General features: G+C 41.2%; 1 protein-coding gene across 3 annotated transcripts in view; it reads left to right on the top strand.

Moving 5' to 3' along the window:
* top3a (DNA topoisomerase III alpha) overlaps positions 1-20,121 on the top strand; it is a 24,974-nt gene extending 4,853 nt beyond the window's left edge. For all 3 annotated transcript variants that reach the window (XM_078417757.1, XM_078417758.1, XM_078417759.1), the window contains exons 5-19: positions 909-1,017; positions 1,791-1,934; positions 2,406-2,576; positions 3,082-3,182; positions 4,386-4,460; positions 5,195-5,277; positions 6,151-6,358; positions 8,149-8,334; positions 8,793-8,922; positions 9,813-9,926; positions 11,813-11,978; positions 13,718-13,861; positions 15,515-15,637; positions 15,720-16,366; positions 17,694-20,121. In XM_078417757.1, the coding sequence (XP_078273883.1) occupies positions 909-1,017; positions 1,791-1,934; positions 2,406-2,576; positions 3,082-3,182; positions 4,386-4,460; positions 5,195-5,277; positions 6,151-6,358; positions 8,149-8,334; positions 8,793-8,922; positions 9,813-9,926; positions 11,813-11,978; positions 13,718-13,861; positions 15,515-15,637; positions 15,720-16,366; positions 17,694-17,818 (2,526 nt within the window). In that variant the 3' untranslated portion in view covers positions 17,819-20,121. The remainder of the gene's footprint in view (positions 1-908; positions 1,018-1,790; positions 1,935-2,405; positions 2,577-3,081; positions 3,183-4,385; positions 4,461-5,194; positions 5,278-6,150; positions 6,359-8,148; positions 8,335-8,792; positions 8,923-9,812; positions 9,927-11,812; positions 11,979-13,717; positions 13,862-15,514; positions 15,638-15,719; positions 16,367-17,693) is intronic.

The following is a 20,121-nucleotide window of genomic DNA, read 5'->3' as shown; positions in this document are numbered from 1 at the left end:
GGTAGGGGATTTAAGGGATACTTTTTTTTACATAGAGAGTGGTTGATATCTGAAATGTGCTGCTAGAGAGTTAGTGGAATCAGATTCAATTATCTCATTTGAGAGGCATTTAGACGACATTTAAAAAGCAAGTAATTGAAGGATAGACATAAAGCTGAGTAACTCAGCGGGAGGCAGTATCTCTGGAGATAAGGAATGGGTGACATTTCAGGTCGAGACCCTTCTTCAGACTGGTTAGGGATAAGGGAAACAAGAGATATAAACGATGATGTGGAGAGATAAAGAACAATGAATGAAAGATGTGCAAAAAAGTAACGTTGATAGAGTAATTGAAGGATATAGTCGTACTGTGGGGAAATGGAATTTGCTTATGAGCAAAAAAAGAGTTGATTGACATGGACGTGGTGAGTAACAGAACCTATTTCTGTGCTGTATGACTGACTCTTATAAAGACAGAGAAAATTTAATTTAATTGATGTATAACATTCAGAGACCAAGACAAATGAACAAAAATAAGTACTTTTCCCAAAAGAGGTCTGTGACTAGGGACCTAATTTTAAGATAATTAATGGAAGGTCTAGAGTGGATATGAGGAAAATGTTTAGTGTGGGACAGGGCACAGGTGGGAGGTAGTCACTTGAGTATGCTGCATAAAAGGACAATGGAAGTAAAACCTTTAAAACATTGAGGGAGAAAATACCTGGAAGTGCTCCTGAAGTGGTGATATTTGGGGTTTGGGTTTCAATGGCAGAATGCCTTCCAGTAACATAAATTTCCAAGATTTCTGTATTTCGCTCGTGCTTTACTTGATCAAGTACTAATTGAGGGGATAGTGTAAAAGATGGTTTATGTTATATCTGTAGGGTTTAATTATTGCAGCTGTTTCTTCAATTTTATTTGTTTTCAAGAGAACCCTAGAGCGAGAAGTGAGGAAATGTCAGGCCCTGGTGATTTGGACTGATTGTGATCGTGAAGGGGAAAACATTGGATTTGAAATAATTCAAGTGTGTAAAGCAGGTAATTATGCACATGTTTCTGGGTTCTACTAGTGTAACTCGCCTGTATGTTTCAGTAATATGTTTAACAAAAACACTAATGTGTCTTATTTTAGAGGGCTGATAGGAAGGGGTCAATGTTAATCAGGATCTTTGCAGGCTTGGCAATGCCTGGAGCCATTCTGTCTTCTAATCCCTCCTGGCTATCAGGAGGCTTGCAAGATTGGTGTTTGTTTATTATTGTCATGTGTACCAAATGCTGGCACTGTAGTAAGTATTGCTTATGGGGAATGGAGAGGGCATAGTTGTCGGGGTGACATTTAGACTTTTTGGACTTTAGACTTCAGTAGGGAAACAGGCCTTTCGGACTACTGAGTCCGCACTGACCAGCGATCACTCTGTACAGTAGCACCATCCTTCACACTAGGGACAATTTACTATTTACAGAAGGCAATTAACCTACAAATCCTGTACGCCTTTGGAGTATTGGAGTTACCCGGAGGACCCAGAGAAAAACCACGAGGTCATAGGGAGTACGTAGAAATTCTGCATAGACAGCACCCATAGGGTCGAACCCGGGTCTCTGCCGCTGTAAGGCAGTACTGCTGCGCCACTGTGCTGCCCTGGAGATTTGTGATTTGTTGAGGACTGTGATTAGGTGAGGCTGTGGCTGTTCTTAGATGTATAGTTTCTCTCTAGAAAAGTTCTGTTGTATTGTTGAAACATTTTGTTACATACTTTGTGATGATTAAATTTGTTAATGATGTTCACTCTGCATGCTCTTTCCTGAGACAGTGAAGCCCAACCTGCAGGTGCTGCGTGCACGATTTTCTGAGATAACAGCAAATTCCATCAGACATGCCTATGAAAATCTCGTGGAACCTGATGAGAAAATCAGTGATGCTGTTGATGTAAGGCAGGAATTGGACCTTAGGATAGGTAAGAAGCTCATGTTTGCTTGAGCTTTCCCATGTGAAGCAAGCTAAATATTCTGCAAGTTGGTTCACTTAGCAAGCCTGCATCTGCCATGTTTGGTTTCCACCCACCAACAACTCCAAGTTCAAAACCTCTACTGTGCTCTTGAGGTTTCATGCCAACATCTGTCCACCTCTCCAATCTGTATTTCTACTGCTGGGATTTAGCCCCCTCCCACCCTGCTCCAAATCCATTGTATTTTCTATCTACCTACCATCTCCGTAACCTTTTGTCTCTTCATCCCTGCAATCTCTCTTTCCTACCCCTAGTATTTACCTGTATTTCTGAAATCATGCCACTCCCTATTCCCTGCCTCCCAGGTGAGCTATTACACCTCCATCCCCATCCCCAATTATGTATTTGAGGCCTCCTGCTGTCTTTTTGAACCCATCTCCTTTGCCTTTCTGAAATAAGCTGCATGATATTTCTCCACAGGTGCTTCTTTCACCCGGTTTCAGACCTTGCGACTACAGAAAATATTTCCAAATGTGCTAGCAAATCAGATCATCAGCTATGGCAGCTGCCAGTTTCCAACACTGGGGTTTGTGGTTGAACGTTTCAAAGCAATCCAGGCTTTTATTCAAGAAACATTCCATAAAATCAAAGGTATGATGTAGTTCTGAACCTTTCTGACAATGTATAACATGTCCATAAGTAAACTCTGGTGTATTATCCCTTCCCCTTGGTTGAATAGACCATTAAAGCTCATACCTGAAACATGACTTAAAAGGAAGTGCATTGAGTATGGGAATGTGTATGAAATTGGATCCAAGGATGTATCTGCCTTCAAAGGAAGAGGAAGATAGAATAACATTGCCTTCCTCTTTAAAGTACAAGACTGTACATTCTGCAATAAAGTGTTGCAATTGGGTATAGGTACTGTAAATTCATGTTAGATATGCATGTAATCTAGCCCCAGATGGTGGCAGATCTGAAGGATTATGTAACCGTAAGGACCACTGGACAAGAACTTTTCTACATAATTCCCTCAGTTCAGATGCTTTTATTATGTGGTTGCACTGCATGGGAGGTCTGGGTTCTAGGTTTGTTTTTATAACCTTTTACATGTTTACTTTACTAAATGTCACTGGGTGGGGGTATTTGTTCTTAGTTACCCACGAGAATGAAGATGGCAATGTAGAATTTAACTGGAAAAGACATCGGCTTTTCAACCACACGGCATGCCTTGTACTTTACCAGATTTGCATGGAGGTGAGCATGAGTTTACGTCTGAATTATGGTCCCTGAATCTGTAAGATATTTGGAGATTGGGAAGGAGAGCAAACAAAATAATAAATTGGTTTAAAGAAGGAAATGAAGAATTTGAAGTTTGGAGTAGGCAGGTGTGTCACAAAAGCTTCCCCTCTGGGATCACTTTTGGTGATTGGAGATCAATACATTGGATGCAAGCTCACCACAGATGGGTCAACGTTTGCAAAAATAGATTGAGCTAATTATGTAAGTGAAAGGAAACTGGAAATGGGTGATGTTAGCACGGAAAAAAGTACTGTCGACAGGTGTAAGCTGATGCATTTTGGTTTAATAAAATGTGTGTGGTTTTATGATGTGATGCAAATAGAATTAGGGTTGTGGGACAACAGAAGGATTTCGGGTGCAAATGTGCCTGATTGATGGCTATCGGTGAGGGAGGAAAGGGATTTTGATAATATTCTATAGTCTGGGCAGCTTCTGCAGAGAAAAGGCATTATATCAGGACTAAAACATTTTGCAGATTGGAAGTAGAAATTTTAGGCTTAAATAATAGAGCAGGTTTAGATATAAACATAAAGCTATATATGCCAAGGAAAAAAAATAAGTGTTTATAAAACTTTATCTGAAACTCAATGAACTTCATGCTGTTGAAATGAAATTGGACTTTTTATTAAGGGTGCAACACAGCTTCCGTAAGATGCTGCCTAAAGAAACGCAAACACATTACACAATGTGCATTATGTGGCACTATAATAATCTGAATAAGGGGACAGAGTATACAAAAACAAACAATTTCCTGAATTTGAAGCACCTAGAGGGATTGGGGATAAAATTGATTTAAAAAGAGATTTAGCCGTGGACAGGAGAAACGTATTGCAGAGGGTGTGAAACGTATTGCAAAGATGATTAGGCAGAAATAATCAAAATTCCACATTAGTTTGATTGGATGTATTTTGGGGGTTGAGAAAATTGCGAGAGAATTAAGTTGAGTAAATGTCTTTCAACATCACAATAAATCATTTTGTGTCATTAAGCGCAAGAAGTCAACTTTCTTTGTGAAGGTGTTTCACACACAGTTTCTTGTCTGCATTTCCGTGAATTAGTATTTACATAAACCAAGAAATAGCTAATTAATACTTAATTTTGTAAAGCTTTTGTTTTTTAATACATTATCTTGATTTCTTTCTTGTTTCCTGATCACAGGATCCAGTTGCTACTGTACTTGATGTATTTACCAAACCGAAGAGCAAATGGAGACCTTTACCTCTTGAAACTGTGGTGTGTATCCTGATGTAGCACAAATTATATAATGAAATGCTACAATGATTTAAGAAATAAAAATGTGCTTCAGACATGCTGTTATGTGACTTTTAAGTGTTAGCTTCTGGATTTAATTATTCACTGTCGTATGTCTCCACGGTCTTATCCTCCCCTATACTTGGCTAATAAATTAATTACAATACAATCTCTCTAATCAAAATTCCACAAAATTCATGCCCTTGTTGATTGTCCAGGAATATTTTGTAAACATAAAAGAATTGGGCGAGGGCTTCCCTATGGATTGTTGGTTTATTGTGCTTGTTCCTGCCTCACAATACCTACAAACGCTCATCATAAATATTTGCTTTATAATTAACCCAGAATTTAAAAAAAATCATGTTTCAAAAACAGTCATCAAAATTCTCCCTGCTTGAAAAATAATGGGGGTTTTGCATGTGTGCTCCCTTGGGCATGTTAAAGCTGATGTCCCTCCGCTGATTAGAAACTGTTTGCACAGAATGAGATACCAGGATCCTAAAGGATTGAACCTGTGCTGCTCTCGAGCTTCTTTGACTTTGTACTTTTAGGTAATTTCTCGCAACCCCAAACTTGATTACTGGTTTGCCTTTATGGAACCTTTTGCGATCCTTTACTACATTAAGGGTACTGCTTTTAGAAGAATGTTTATGAGTGATGAACAAGAACTGGAAACTGAATTTAATTGAAAAATTGGCATTTTGTTTACAAAACAGGAATTGGAGAAACTGGCTTCAAGGAAGTTGAAAATCAATGCAAAGGAGACAATGAGGATAGCAGAGAAGTTGTACACACAAGGGTGAGAATCTGTATGCTGTTGCACTTGAGCTCTCTGAGTAATTCCAGCATCTTGTTATGTAATGTTTTAAACTTTCTGACATTCTAGCCCATAACTGGGTCCTTACTATAACTCTCTACTCCTTCTAAACCTTACCAAATGTTTTTTTATCACATGGTTTTGATCATGGTCTTGGGTCATATCATCATATCATATCATATCATATCATATATATACAGCCGGAAACAGGCCTTTTCGGCCCTCCAAGTCCGTGCCGCCCAGCGATCCCCGTACATTAACACTATCCTACACCCACTAGGGACAATTTTTACATTTACCCAGCCAATTAACCTACATACCTGTACGTCTTTGGAGTGTGGGAGGAAACCGAAGATCTCGGAGAAAACCCACGCAGGTCACGGGGAGAACGTACAAACTCCTTACAGTGCAGCACCCGTAGTCAGGATCGAACCTGAGTCTCCGGCGCTGCATTCGCTGTAAAGCAGCAACTCTACCGCTGCGCTACCGTGCCGCATATTTCCTTATTCTGCGTTTGTCTCACTGCATATGTACTCTGAACCATTCAGCATATTAAATACCCTATGTGTGATCTCTGTTAGTAAATGGTGAACATAAATGTGGACTGTGTTCGAAGAAGTTGATGATCATTGGCTTGATGAATTAATTCACTTCTGCTGAGTTACTTGGTTTTGGTTAGTACACGACACTCGGACAAATTTAGGTGTACTACCATTGTCCATGTCCTCAATAATTATGTCCCGACTAGTTATTGAGGGGTCCCTAAAGATTTGTGAGAGCTCAGAAATCATGAGACAACAAATACCTAGCTCTGTTTCTAAGCACACATTGTAGTTTCTATTCTTACTTCTGCAGATACATCAGCTACCCTCGTACAGAAACCAATATCTTCCCTAAGGACCTGAACCTCTCCATATTGGTGCAACAGCAAACCGTGGACTCTCATTGGGGGGCATTTGCTCAAGGTATTTTGGACAGAGGTGGGCCAAACCCTCGAAATGGAAACAAATCTGACCAGGCCCATCCACCGATCCATCCGACTAAATATGCCAGCAACCTACAGGTATTAGCTCTTCTAGTATTTTTGAACTTTTCTCTGTTGGTGTAATCCGCTTATTTTAATATAAAACAATGCAGACTCATGGTCAGGTTGCAGGAGGACCATAAGGTTACAAATTGTAGTAGTTGTAAATACTATAATGTATTATGCATTTTAGAACAATAGACAATAGGTGCAGGAGTAGGCCATTCGGCCCTTCGAGCCAGCACCACCATTCAATGTGATCATGGCTGATCATTCTCAATCAGTACCCCATTCCTGCCTTCTCCCCATACCCCCTGACTCCGCTATCCTTAAGAGCTCTATCTAGCTCTCTCTTGAAAGCATTCAGAGAATTGGCCTCCACTGCCTTCTGAGGCAGAGAATTCCACAGATTTCCAACTCTCTGACTGAAAAAGTTTTTCCTCATCTTTGTTCTAAATGGCCTACCCCTTATTCTTAAACTGTGGCCCCTGGTTCTGGACTCCCCCAACATTGGGAACATGTTTCCTGCCTCTAATGTGTCCAACCCCTTAATAATCTTATATGTTTCAATAAGATCCCCTCTCATCCTTCTAAATTCCAGTGTATACAAGCCTAGTCGCTCCAGTCTTTCAACATACGACAGTCCCGCCATTCTGGGAATTAACCTAGTAAACCTACGCTGCACGCCCTCAATAGCAAGAATATCCTTCCTCAAATTTGGAGACCAAAACTGCACACAGTACTCCAGGTGCGGTCTCACCAGGGCCCTGTACAACTGCAGAAGGACCTCTTTGCTCCTATACTCAACTCCTCTTGTTTTGAAGGCCAACATTCCATTGGTTATCTTCACTGCCTGACACCCAGATCTCGTTGTATGTCCCCTTTTCCTAACTTGACACCATTCAGATAATAATCTGCCTTTCTATTCTTATCACCAAAGTTGATAACCTTACACTTATCCACATTAAACTGCATCTGCCATGCATCCGCCCACTCACACCACCTGTCCAAGTCACCCTGCAACCTCATAGCATCTTCCTCACAGTTCACACTGCCATCCAGCTTTGTGTCATCTGCAAATTTGCTAATGTTACTTTTAATCCCTTCATCCAAGTCATTAATGTATATTGTAAATAGCTGCGGTCCCAGCACCGAGCCTTGCGGTACCCCACTAGTGACTGCCTGCCATTCTGAAAGGGACCCATTTATCCCCACTCTTTGCTTTCTGTCCGCCAACCAATTTTCTATCCAGTCAGTACTCTACCCCCAATACCATGTGGTCTAATTTTGCCCACTAATCTCCTATGTGGGACCTTGTCGAAGGCTTTCTGAAAGTAAAGGTACACTACTGAACATTACAGAATATATTTATTTGGAGTTGTATTGGATGCAAAGGAAAGGGCATTAGTGATATTTTTGTTTTGTTACCTATGGGAAGTCTATATTTGCTCTACATGCTATGGTTTGTGCACTATTGTGGTGTAGTATAATTGAATGCTAATTTATTGTATATTTATTGTTGTTGTTCTGCCTAATGTACCTGTAAAACTGCAGCAAGAAATATGCTGGTTCATATCCAGTGCAAATGACAAATAAATGCTCCCGTGATTGGCTGAGGTTAAAAGAGGCAGCAATATCCAGGGGCATTGGGTGAGGGGAAGGAGTGAACTGGAGCATGTTCTTCAACTGTAGTTGCTTGCTTGAATAGGAAAAGCTTGGGATTGAAGTGTTTTTTTCTAATTGGTAATATTCAAATTTTCAAATCAATACAGAACCAGTTTTGTACATGTAACTTATTTGTAATTGTACAAAAATGTCTTTATTTTTAGGGAACTGAGCAGCGCGTTTATGAGTTTGTTGTTCGCCACTTTCTGGCTTGTTGCTCCCAGGATGCACAGGGACAGGAAACCACAGTGGAAATTGATATTGCTGGAGAACGTTTTGTTGCTCACGGACTTATGATTATTGCACGGAATTATCTCGATGTTTATCCATATGACAAATGGAATGCTAAGGTATTGTAGAAATAATAAAATGAGTCATTACCTAATTCCTTGTTTCTAGCATGGTGCGGTTTATTGCTTTGGAGGATGCCTTCATTCTTTCAGACAGGTGGAAAGTGTGAAGCCCATGAAACAAATTTAGAGCCATGTGTACCATAAAATATTCTATTTATTCTGGAATGTGGGCTATAATTAGTCTCAACATTTCTAGAATAAGAGGTATTCCTGTGCCAGAACTCTAGACTTACAGTGACCTTAAACTGAGAGACCTATTGTAAGTATATTCATTGATAGGGATGGAAAATATAGTCGGTTTATATCTATCTGTGATGTCTCTACATTCAAAAGCAATGCACGCATCTCTTCTATGTTCACCTAAAGTTCATGTAAAGTATTTGTTGTGTGACTTGGTAACAGAAATGATTTATTTTAGAGTTCCTGCGATTCTGATCATAATGGATCTGTTCTAGATTATACCAGTATATGAGAGGGGGAAGAAATTCCAGCCGACCACTATTGAGATGGTCGATGGCGAGACATGTCCACCCCAACTCTTAACTGAGGCTGATCTAATTGCCCTGATGGAGAAGCATGGTATAGGTAAGTCTGAAATACGTTCTCTTTATTTTGGTGCCTCCTGTTCTCACTGACTGCGATGACCAGAGTTTTTAGTTCTGTGCTTGGTCTGTGATTAGTTAGCTGCAATCGACGGGCACCAATCACCTGGCACTGTGTGGCTTTTATCCCAGTGCTCTGGTTTCCTCCCATTTCACAAAGATGCCGCGATTGGTAGGTTAATCGGCCACTATAAATTGCTGCTAGTGTGCAGGTGAGCGGTATAATCTGGGGGAACGAGTTAATGAGAATATGGAGAAAATATAAAGATGGGATTAACATAGCATTAGTGTAAATGAGTGCTCGATAGTCAACATGGACCCAGTAGGCCGGAAGGACCTGTTTCATGCTGCACACCTCTGGTTATGACATACAGCAAACCCTCATTATTACAAACCTCCTTATAACAGATTTTGGTTATAGCGGACTGTCTCTTTAAGAATACAGGCTGCTAGTTACACTGGAGACTATTGAAATTAACATGGCACTGAAATTGACAAGCAATTGTTGGGATGGACACAACTATTAAACAATGTAACAAACAGCCTTTGGTATTTTTAGCTCGCACTAATAAAGATACATTTTTAGTTATTAAAAAGAATTAGGGTTAGGGTATTGTATCTCAAAACGTTACGTTACTTCACAGAGTGACCGCTAGATGGTTAGAGCAAACCCCTTACTCGGTTATAGAAGATAATTAGCAATAACGAACACCATTCCTCCCCATAGGGTCCATAATAACGAAGGATAACTAATGGAAAATCAGGTTCTTGGTTGGTAAAGATCGGGTCTTAGTGCCCCAGTGTTGAGAAGTGTGACATGTTGGAGGTCTGTGCTGTGGAGCTGTGTTGCTCATGTGCATTTTTTTTTTTCAGGGACTGATGCCACTCACGCAGATCACATTGAGAAGATCAAATCCCGAATGTATGTGGGTTTGACTCCAGAGCAGCGATTCCTCCCTGGGGAATTGGGAATGGGTCTAGTGGAAGGTAAGAGCTCTAGTGGAAGGTAACTGCTCTAAAAACTGTGATTTTAACATTGGAACCATTTATCATCTGAACACATTTTTACAGTGTTTTATTATAAGTTCAGCACATTTACACAGTAATATCTAACTTAGTGCTTTGGTATTGGTTTGTTATTGTCATGTGTACCGAGATACTGTGTTTTGTATGTCATCCAGTAAAATCATATTATACATGAGAACAATCATGCCATACACATGCAACAGGTAGTGCAAAGAGGACAAGAACCAGAATGAAGAATTACTACAACAGCTTTACAGTTTTACAGCAACAGAGAAGTGTAGATTTTAAAAAAGTGCAAAAGCTCTAATGAGCTAGATTAAGAGTTTGGGACAATACCCTTACCCAATGAGAGGTCTTTCAGTAGTCTTAATAATAATAATAATAATAATAATAATAATGCATTACATTTGTATAGCGCTTTTCTAAAAACTCAAAGACGCTTTACAGGGTTTACTAAAACATAGAAAATAAATAAATAAATAAGTAAACGAACAGAAAAGGAAAAATAAGGTGAGGTGACGGTCAGTGGTTGAAGGCAGTGCTGAACAGGTGAGACTTCAGTGATGTTTTGAATGTGGTGAGTGAGGAGGAGTCTCTTAGCGGACTGAAAGCATTAAAATGGTTACCAATGGGGAGATCCAGTAGGCCTTGGCAGAACGAAGAGTTAAAATGGTTCGCAACCGGGCGATCCATTCTGCTTCTGGATGCTGGATCTGACGGTTACTAACCATTTTAACTCTCCTTCCCATTCCCATAGCACCCTTTCTGGCCTGGGCCTCCTCCATTGCCAGAGTGAGACACGCTCAAACTGGAGCAACAGTATCTCATATTCCGCTTGGGTAGCTTACAACCAACGGTATAAATATTGAATTCTCCAATTTTAGGTAACTTGTAACATTACCACCCCCTTTCTCCACATCCCTCCTCCTCTCCCCTGTGCGATGCGTTTCTCCTCCCCCCCCCCCCCCCCCCCCCTCCTACATTCTTTCCTCTGACTTCACAATTTGAAATTCTTCAGTCAGTGCTCTCGCACCTTCTGCTTCAATCTCTGGCCGTTGTTCCAACCATCTGCTTCTCAGAACCCCCCCCCCCTCTTCTGTGTCCACCTATTACTTGCCACGCTTTATCTTGCCTCTCCTCTTTCCCAACTTTCTCCCCCCCCCCCCCCATCCTGCCCTCTACCCTCCTGACCTGCTGAGTTACTCCAGCACTCCTTTGAAGATATAACGTGATTGAATCAGGACAATTTATTGGTGATATTTACACCTAGGAACTTGACCATTTTTCTAAGTGACCTGCTTTGTTGCTTTAATAATTGCTTCTAATATTTCCCCTATGATAGATGATAAGCCAACTACCACTGCAAAGGTTTCTCCAGCATTTTTTTTTTGTTCTGTATCTTTTCTGTCTCTTTTTGGGGGCGAAATTTAGTTATATTCATATATTCTAATCTACTGGAACGGTCTGAAATCAGGAAATCTTGGAAAAATAAAGCATCAACAATCATTAATTCTTTTAAGGCACCAGGGTGAAATCCATCAGAATCTGTGTTTCTGGCGGCCCCCAGGTCCAACAATTTATTCAGAACCATGGTTTTGTAATTTTCGAATTTTCCTCCCACCTTCGAGATTCAGATTTACAGCTATTTCTGGGGTGTGACTCGTATTCTTTGCAGTGAAGAGTGATGCAAAACTTACCTGTTTAAGTCATCTGTAATCTCCATATTTGCAATGATCAATTCCCTGAACTTACTTTATAAAGAATCAACTATCACTTTGTTCATTTTTTTGCTGTTAAATTAGTTGTCCATTTTTTTACGCTTGTGACTATTTTTGCCTCTACTGTAGGATATGATTCCATGGGATATGAGATGTCCAAGCCAGATCTAAGAGCTGAGCTAGAGGCAAATCTGAAACTGGTTTGCGAAGGGAAAAAAGACAAGTTTAGTGTGTTGCATCAGTATATTCAGAAATACAAGCAGGTATTCATCGAAGCCGTGGCAAAGGCAAAGAAGTGAGTATTTGTATAAACCAAATATTCTAGGGATGTGAGTGTTGATGGCAAAGGGGCCATTTTCTGCCAATTTTCATTGTCTTATACAGTTAGGTAAAACTGTCTTAAAAGGCCACTTCAGAGAGGAGAGTCAGCCTTAAAGGTTGGGCCTGAAGCCAAATGTCAGGACAGCAGATTTTCTTATTAAAACGACTTTACTGAATCAGTGTAGGAAAATAACTGCAGATGCTGGTACAAATAGAAGGTATTACAAAATGCTGGAGTAACTCAGTAGGTCAGGCAGCATCTAGGAGAGAAGGAATGGGTGACGTTTCGGGTCGAGACCCTTCTGTCTGAAGAAGGGTCTCGACCCGAAACGTCACCCATTCCTTCTCTCCTAGATGCTGCCTGACCTGCTGAGTTACTCCAGCATTTTGTGATACTTACTGAATCGGTGGGTTTTTATGGCAATCTCATAATGTCATGGTTAATTTAACTGACTCTAGCTTTTCCATATTTTTATATTGTCCTTGAGTTTTAATTTATTATAATATGAGTATGGCCTTGAGAATAATTACCAGATCCTCTTAGCATTGATCCAAGCAGACACACAGATATCAAGTAATTAGTGGAAAGAAATTTCAAGAGATTCCCCTCCTTTTGATTGGAGTTGAAAGGCAGTTCAGTGCCAATCCGCCCACCCTCTGCCATTGCTGTCTTAGTCTCTCCCCTTCCCAGAGCATCCCCTCTCTTGTCATCAGTGCCCAGCTCTCTGTCCTTCGCATATGGTGATCTTCCAATCCCCATTCCCCCCCATCGTTTTCCTCCATTCAGGGGAGGAAATTGGGTGCTACCTCTTTTGTATAGCCATACACCTTTTACTGCACCACTCACTCGCTCACCTACCATCTTACCTCATTTCCTTGCAACACCTCCCATTGGTGGCCTTCCATTTCCTATCTGTCATCCGCGTACTCCCACTTTTCCTTCCACTTCTCTTCCCATCCCCGGCAGGTCTTTCTACCTTCCTATTATCCTTGATGGCCTCCCTCACTGGCAGGCCCTATTTCCTTCACCCATTTCCGTGATGACCAAGTCCATGACGGCCCTCTCTCCAACAAGCTTAACAGTTGTACTCTCCGCCCCCGACAGGCCTCTCAATTGGCAGCCCCATATCCTTTCCCTCCTTACCATACTGCCAAGGGCCACTTCATCCTAGGAATTTTGCTGCACTTTTATGGACCCTTATACCCTGCTCCATCATCCATGTCTATCTTGCAGATTCCTTTGCTCTTCCCATCTTGGCAGTCTCCAGTCCCTCATAGTCTTGTATAACAGTACACCCTCACTAAGCCCACTTCCCTGGACCATCAACCCACACTCTTCTGAGGCTCCTTAAAACTCCCGATCCCTCCCTGTCATTCAGCTTTCATGTTCTCTCCTGTTTTCCTGACTTTTAACTACCATCATGCTTTCTCCTTTATTTCCTTTGTTACATTTTGGTTACCAGATCTTGTATTGATCATGAGCTTTGGATCCATGAAGCACATGGCATGGATATTACAAGAAGAGAACTGAATAAACACAAAAGATTTGGTAAAGAGATTGAACAATGGCTTTAGTGCAGCAGAATCCTGGCGGTCCCTATGGGATGTGCTATCAGTGAGAGAGGGACTTGATGTGGGGATATGTGGAGCATTTTTATTCTAATCTCTGTGAAAATGAAGCCTACGGACTAGATGTTTGGGTTGTTTTGATAGGCTGGATGAGGCTCTGTCCCATTACTTGGGGGAGATGACAGAGATCACACCGTCCGAAGAGTTCCAGATGGAGATTTCGGAACCTGTTCGAAAATGCCCCCAGTGTGGCAGGGACATGATTCTCAAACCAAAGAAAGATGGAGGGTAAGTAATTGAACAGGAAGATAACATTAAACCCTCATGCCAATCACACAGGAACAGGAGGTGGGCATTTGTTCCTGCAATGAACAATTTCTTCCTCCGCACCTGATGGCCATTCAGGTCATGGATGATCTGCACTTTATTTTTTTTACTCGCCTGTGCTTCAAATTCTTGACTCCTTGAAGTAAAATACTCAAATTTTCACTTGTAAATTGAGGTTGTGCTCATCATCCATTCCCTTGTGACGCAATGGTTCATATTTCATCTACATCTTATCTGCCCACTCCCTCTCTCTTCTTTACCCCCACTCCTCTCCAGTCACATCTTTGGCTCTACTTCTCCTGTTTACTGTGTATAGATGTCCATAAAAAACATGCCACACTCTTCTCGTGTGCGAATACCTTTTGGTAAATTAGCCTGATGGTGGCGCTGTCAATTCAATCAATTGTGGTGCTGTTTATAATACCTCTTAACTTAATTTTTAATGTTCCAGACGTTCATGTCAATCCCCATTGTTCATACAATACAATACAATACAATATATCTTTATTGTCATTGTACAGGGGTACAACGAGATTGGGAATGCGCCTCCCATACGATGCAATAATTTAATTAGCTAGTCAGTTTTAATTTAAACAACAACAACCCAACGAAACAAATTGTAACAGTTTTAAGACAGAATAAAGTGCAAGTAGATCTGTGCCAGTTCACTGTGCGTTTTGACCATCCGGCTCAGCAGGACCGGTTCATAGCAGCTATGACCCTGGGGATGAAGCTGTTCCTGAGTCTGGAGGTGCAGGCGTAGAAGTCCTTGTATCGTCTGCCCGATGGAAGGAGTTCGAACAGACTGTTGCAGGGGTGTGAAGAGTCTTTGTGGATGCTGGTGGCTTTTCTGAGGCATCGTGTGTTGTAGATGCCCTCCAAGGCTGGTAGCTGTGTCCCGATGGTCCTCTGAGCTCTATGGACTCCCCGCTGAAGAGCTTTCCTTTCTGCCTCCGTGCAGCTGAGGTACCACACAGGGATGCCATGCGTTAGGATGCTCTCTATGGTGCAGCGGTAGAATGTCGTCAGCAGCTTCTTAGGATACCTTGCCCCTTAGGATGTTCACATGAAGGAATGGATAAGGGGCAAGAAAGAATTCTGTGAACACAGTAAGGTGGGAGGGGAATCCAATGAACATAACAAGTATAGGTACTGTGGCAAATAAATCCTGTGATAGAGATTGGGGTTTGGGGTGGGACATGATAAGGGATGGTAAAATGAATCCTGAAACCAGTTCCACACTTATTATTCCTGCTTCCTTAATTTAATTCTTCTGCTCCTGTTTTATCTTTTTTATCAAAGTGAATTAAGCCTCTTTTTAAAAATTGTACAGATATCTCTCTATCTCTTCTTTAAACAAATTCCTCAAAACCCATCTCTGTGACCAGGTCTTAATATCTTATGTACCTCATTGTAATTCTTTTATTCATCTGAAAGCAGAGATGTGAAGCACTTTAAGATATTTTACTGTTAAAGGTACTGTATAAATGCATGCAATTCTGTTGCCATGCTGGGCTATTGGCATATATTGCCAGTTCCTATTCACCTTGTGACAGTGCGGGTTGTTGTGCTGTATTGCTGTCGTTCACTGTTTTTTCTTTGTATTCGCTGCAGGATTTACCTTTCATGTACCGGATATCCGGACTGCAGGTCTGCAGTTTGGTTTCCTGATTCTGTCCTTGAGGTCAGCAAGGATGAGAGCGTTTGTCCCACATGTAAGCCGCACCCAGTTCACAGGTAAGGACTAAAGAAGTCAAATCTAAGCCTAACTGTTTTATTTTTTGAAAACGTATTCATTTTACTTGTTCTGAATTTTCAGGTTAAAGTTTAAGTTCAAGCGAGGCAGTGTGCCTCCGTTGGTGCCCTTGGAGTTTGTCGGCTGTATTGGGGGTTGTGACGAGATGTTGAGGGAGATCCTGGACCTGAGGTATTTACGTGGACCATCCCATTTGAACAATTTGTCACAGAACAGACCGGAGAGTCACGTGAACAATAGGCCCAAAAACCGTGGAGGTGCTGTGCCAACAGTGGCTGTGGGCCCAGTATCTAGAACCGTTCCATCGGTGACTACACGTGATGATAATGCTGTTGTGTGCAACTGTGGTCAGAATGCACTTCTACTGACAGTCCGGAAGGATGGACCAAACCAGGGACGGAGGTTTTACAAGTGTAACGCAGGCAATTGCAACTTCTTTCTGTGGGACGAGCAGGACGTTGGGGAATCGAGAAGCCACGGAGGAGCTGTTGGCAGGGAGAATACGAACACAGATACAGGAAATATCCGCCAAGCTGAAAGCAGGGGGACATCTGGTGTAGGAGAAACAATGTGCACATGCAACCAGCCAGCTGTCACACGCACAGTGCAGAAAGACGGACCCAACAAGGGACGGACATTCCATACCTGCTCCAAACCCAGAGAACAGCAGTGTGGTTTCTTCCAGTGGACCGATGAGAACGCGTTACCTGGTAAGCATCGGATTGGAGTCATAGAGAGTAATAGCACAAAAACTGGACTGATCATTAATCACCCATTTACTAATGAATTATACGAACTAATCCTAACGTACTATAGGAAAGTATTTAGTAGACAATTACCAACCTCTTTTTCAAAAACTGTTAACCATATTCAGAAAAACACGAGCTACCCAGGTTATTCCTGGGTTACGAACACTAGACTTGTGGGCAACCCATACATAAAAACAATTGTCGAGGGAGCAAGAGGATGAACGGTGCTAAATTTGCTACTGCAAGGCTACAGACATATTCTGCCAGGTGGAAATGAGGCATTTCCACTTTCTTTCTTCCCCAGCCCTCTCCCTCTGAGCCACAATAATTGGAGCCGTGTCGTGCTGAGCTGAGCCAGAGCACTCCACAGCATCCATCAGTCATTGAGTCACTAAGACCAGCTGGCGGCTGCTTTTCCCACACCGACACTCTCCAATCACAGCCGTTTCCATGACCCTCTCACACACACTGTTTTTCATTTCTAACTTGCAAACGGTTTGGCTTACGAGCAATTTTTGGGAATGGAAGGAACCCTATTGTAACCCGAGGAATGCCCACAATCTTACATTAATTCCATTTTTTTATTCGCCCTACATTCTTATAACTACCCCTAAATTCTACCATTCCCCTACATACCAGGGGCTATTCACAGTAGCCATTTACCAAGTAACCTACCTCCCTTCGCATCTTTGAGATAAAACTGGAGCACCTGGAGGAAATCCACACAGTCGCAGAATGTGCAAACACCAACCCCAAGGCCAGAATTGAACTTGGGTCTCTGCTGTTGTGTGGCAGCAGCTCTACTAGCTGTGACACAATGACTGGACAACAATAGTAATATCCTCATTTCACCACCAGTCACTTTTGTGCTGTACTCAATGGCAAATTAAAGCTCTTAAAATGCCACCTGGGACCCCATGGTTTTCAATGCAGTGCCTTGAGTTGCCATGGGCCAGCCTTGATCAATGTTTATGGGTAGTGTGTGTTTATGGGTAGTGTGTGTTTTATTGAAACAGGTTTGGAATTGTCCACTAAATACATTCATAGACTACCTTAGGATGTTTACATAGTTCATTGTGCTAGGCCAACGCTACTGTGTGAAGCTGTAATGCCAGGTTGCAGATCTGACTGAGATGTGCAATGAGCTATGTATGAATGGCCCCACCAGTTAAATACTAAAAACAGCTGAATAGGTATTTGAGCTTGAACTTAATTTCGGGTCATCATTGATAAAGGAATACTTGGGGTGGTCAAATCATATAATCTAACTGTATTCTTTCTATTTCAGGATCAATAAGTAAACGGCGGGATGGAAATTCTTTCCAGAATGGACCCACAGCAAAGAAGCCACGGTCCTGCGGACTGTGTCATCAGCCGGGGCACACTAGGACAAAGTGCCCCCAAAACCGGTGACTCTCTCACCCTTCTATCACCTGCATTTTGTCATAAACTGGGGTACTGTGCTGCAGAGAAAGCTATCAGCTTCATCTCAGTTCTCCTGATCTTTCCCACTGAAATTAAAGAGATCCTTCATAAGGAGTACTGCATTATGTGATCTTTAATATAGAGTTCAGAGAGTCCATTGTTCGATGAGGAAGAGTGGGTTGCCTGGAGTCTGTCATCCCACGTGTTGGGTGCTGGGTTACAGTGGGAAGCAGAATGGAATCCATTATTTAACCTGCCTCCAGGAGCGGTTGCTCAGTCCTCTATGGATGGATTTTATTCATGGAATGGTATTGCTTCTATCAAATCAAGCATCTGAGGAGTAGAAGAGCTTTAAGAATGTCAATTTGTTTTAGTCAGAATGTTTAAAGTTAGTTAAATGCTCGGGATTTGATTTTTTGATTTTGGCATCTTTAAATGCAAAGGTAACTTTTGGTTATGTTATTGTGTTATCATAAGTTTAGGTTCCAGTTCAGCATGTTTGCATTTGATTTTTGGATAAATCACTTGTAAATGTCTTGGATATTGTAAATGATTTTTGGATAAATCACTTGTAAGTTTCTATTTTTGGAGAGATATATTAGGTTTCTGTATTATCTCTTGTGGATGCTGTGCGATGTACCATGGATAAGGAATAGTTCAATGGCTGCATTGTCAAATGTTTTTCAATGAAGTGCAACGCAAATGCTCTATTTTCCCCATTCCCTTCTATGGCGATGAGAACAGCCATTCTCCTTTTACATTTTATTGTGGCTTATGTTTATCCTGTATAATACTGGGATAGTGCACTAATGATTACTGCACTATTTCACTGATACAGTATTGATAGGCACAGAATTCTCTGGATATAGTAAAGATAGATGCAGGGTTGCACTGTATAATATTAGAGAGTAACACTGGTGGGAATTTATTCACAAAATGCTGGAGTAACTCAGCAGGTCAGGCAGCATCTCAGGAGAGAAGGAATGGGTGATGTTTCGGGACGAGACCCTTCTTCAGGCTGATGTCAGGGGGGCGGGACAAAGGAAGGATATAGGTGGAGACAGGAAGGTAGAGGGAGATCTGGGAAGGGGGGGAGGGGAAGAGAGGGACAGAGGAACTATCTAAAGTGGGAGAAGTCTATGTTCTGGTGGGAATGATATGTCACAGTGTAACATCAGGCAGCATTTAGTAGTGTGAACATAACTATCCCCAACACATTGGGAGGTTGCATTGAACCACAGAACTGAAGTTATAACGGAGAGCAGAGTACTTGAAGAGATAGAATTGGGTAAATCCAAGAGTACACCAGGACTTGGAAGAATAAAATTCATTTTATCTTAACATTAGTGGCCACTGTTAAGTGTGGTTTTATTTCAAAATTCAAATAATAAATTAATATTTGCTTTTTCAGTGTATTTCTGTTCTCATGGTTTAACTGAAAGTGATTTGTTTTCCTCTCAAGATGTACCGATTTGTCTCGTATGTTTAACACAGGGATTCCATCCCAACATGGAACATTTTAACCAGGGAATGAAATAGAATTGTAATTTGTGTGGTGGAATCAGAATTCCCAACTGTACAAAGAGACAGATGGGTTATTCAGCTCCCCAGCCGGTTTCAACATCGCAATTAGTGAAAACTTGATCAATTATTATGATTTCATGTGGTCCTAAAATCCACTGAATTAAATGAGTAAATTGGCCAATGAAATAAATCAGATTTTCTGCTGAAATTAAAACATGAATGCTTTGATCTATCATTAAACATTAAAAAGGCCAAAAAAAATCCATTTGACCTTTCAAGAAAATCAGTGACTCAAAAGTAAAAAATTATATACTGAAAATCTGAATATCGGTGTTCTAATAAGGGTACAATTAAAATGATACAATCATAATTTCTTCTTGCTTGACAACCCTAATCCCTTCAGACATCATTAAGGTAAAATTTAATAATTGCTATTCTTAAATTACCCAGGTGTCATAAGGTTATAAGTGATAGGAGCAGAAATTGGCTATTTGCCCATCAGGTCTATTTTGCCATTCAATCATGGCTGATCTATCTCTCTCGCCTAACCCCATTATCCTGCCTTTTCCCCATAACACCTGACACTCGTACTAATCAAAAATTTATCTTTGCCTTAAAAATATCTATTGATGGCCTGCACATCCTTCTGTGGCAAAGAATTCCACAGGTTCACCACCCTCTGACTACCAAAATTCCTCCCCATCTCCTTCCTGAAGGACCATCCTTTAATTCTGAGGCCTCTTATAGAAAAGGAGGAAAATTTATAT

Source organism: Rhinoraja longicauda, chromosome 21, assembly GCF_053455715.1.
Source record: "Rhinoraja longicauda isolate Sanriku21f chromosome 21, sRhiLon1.1, whole genome shotgun sequence".
Lineage (NCBI taxonomy): Eukaryota > Metazoa > Chordata > Chondrichthyes > Rajiformes > Arhynchobatidae > Rhinoraja > Rhinoraja longicauda.
Note: the sequence above shows the minus strand (reverse complement) of the source record. Positions and strands in the feature narration are given on the sequence as shown.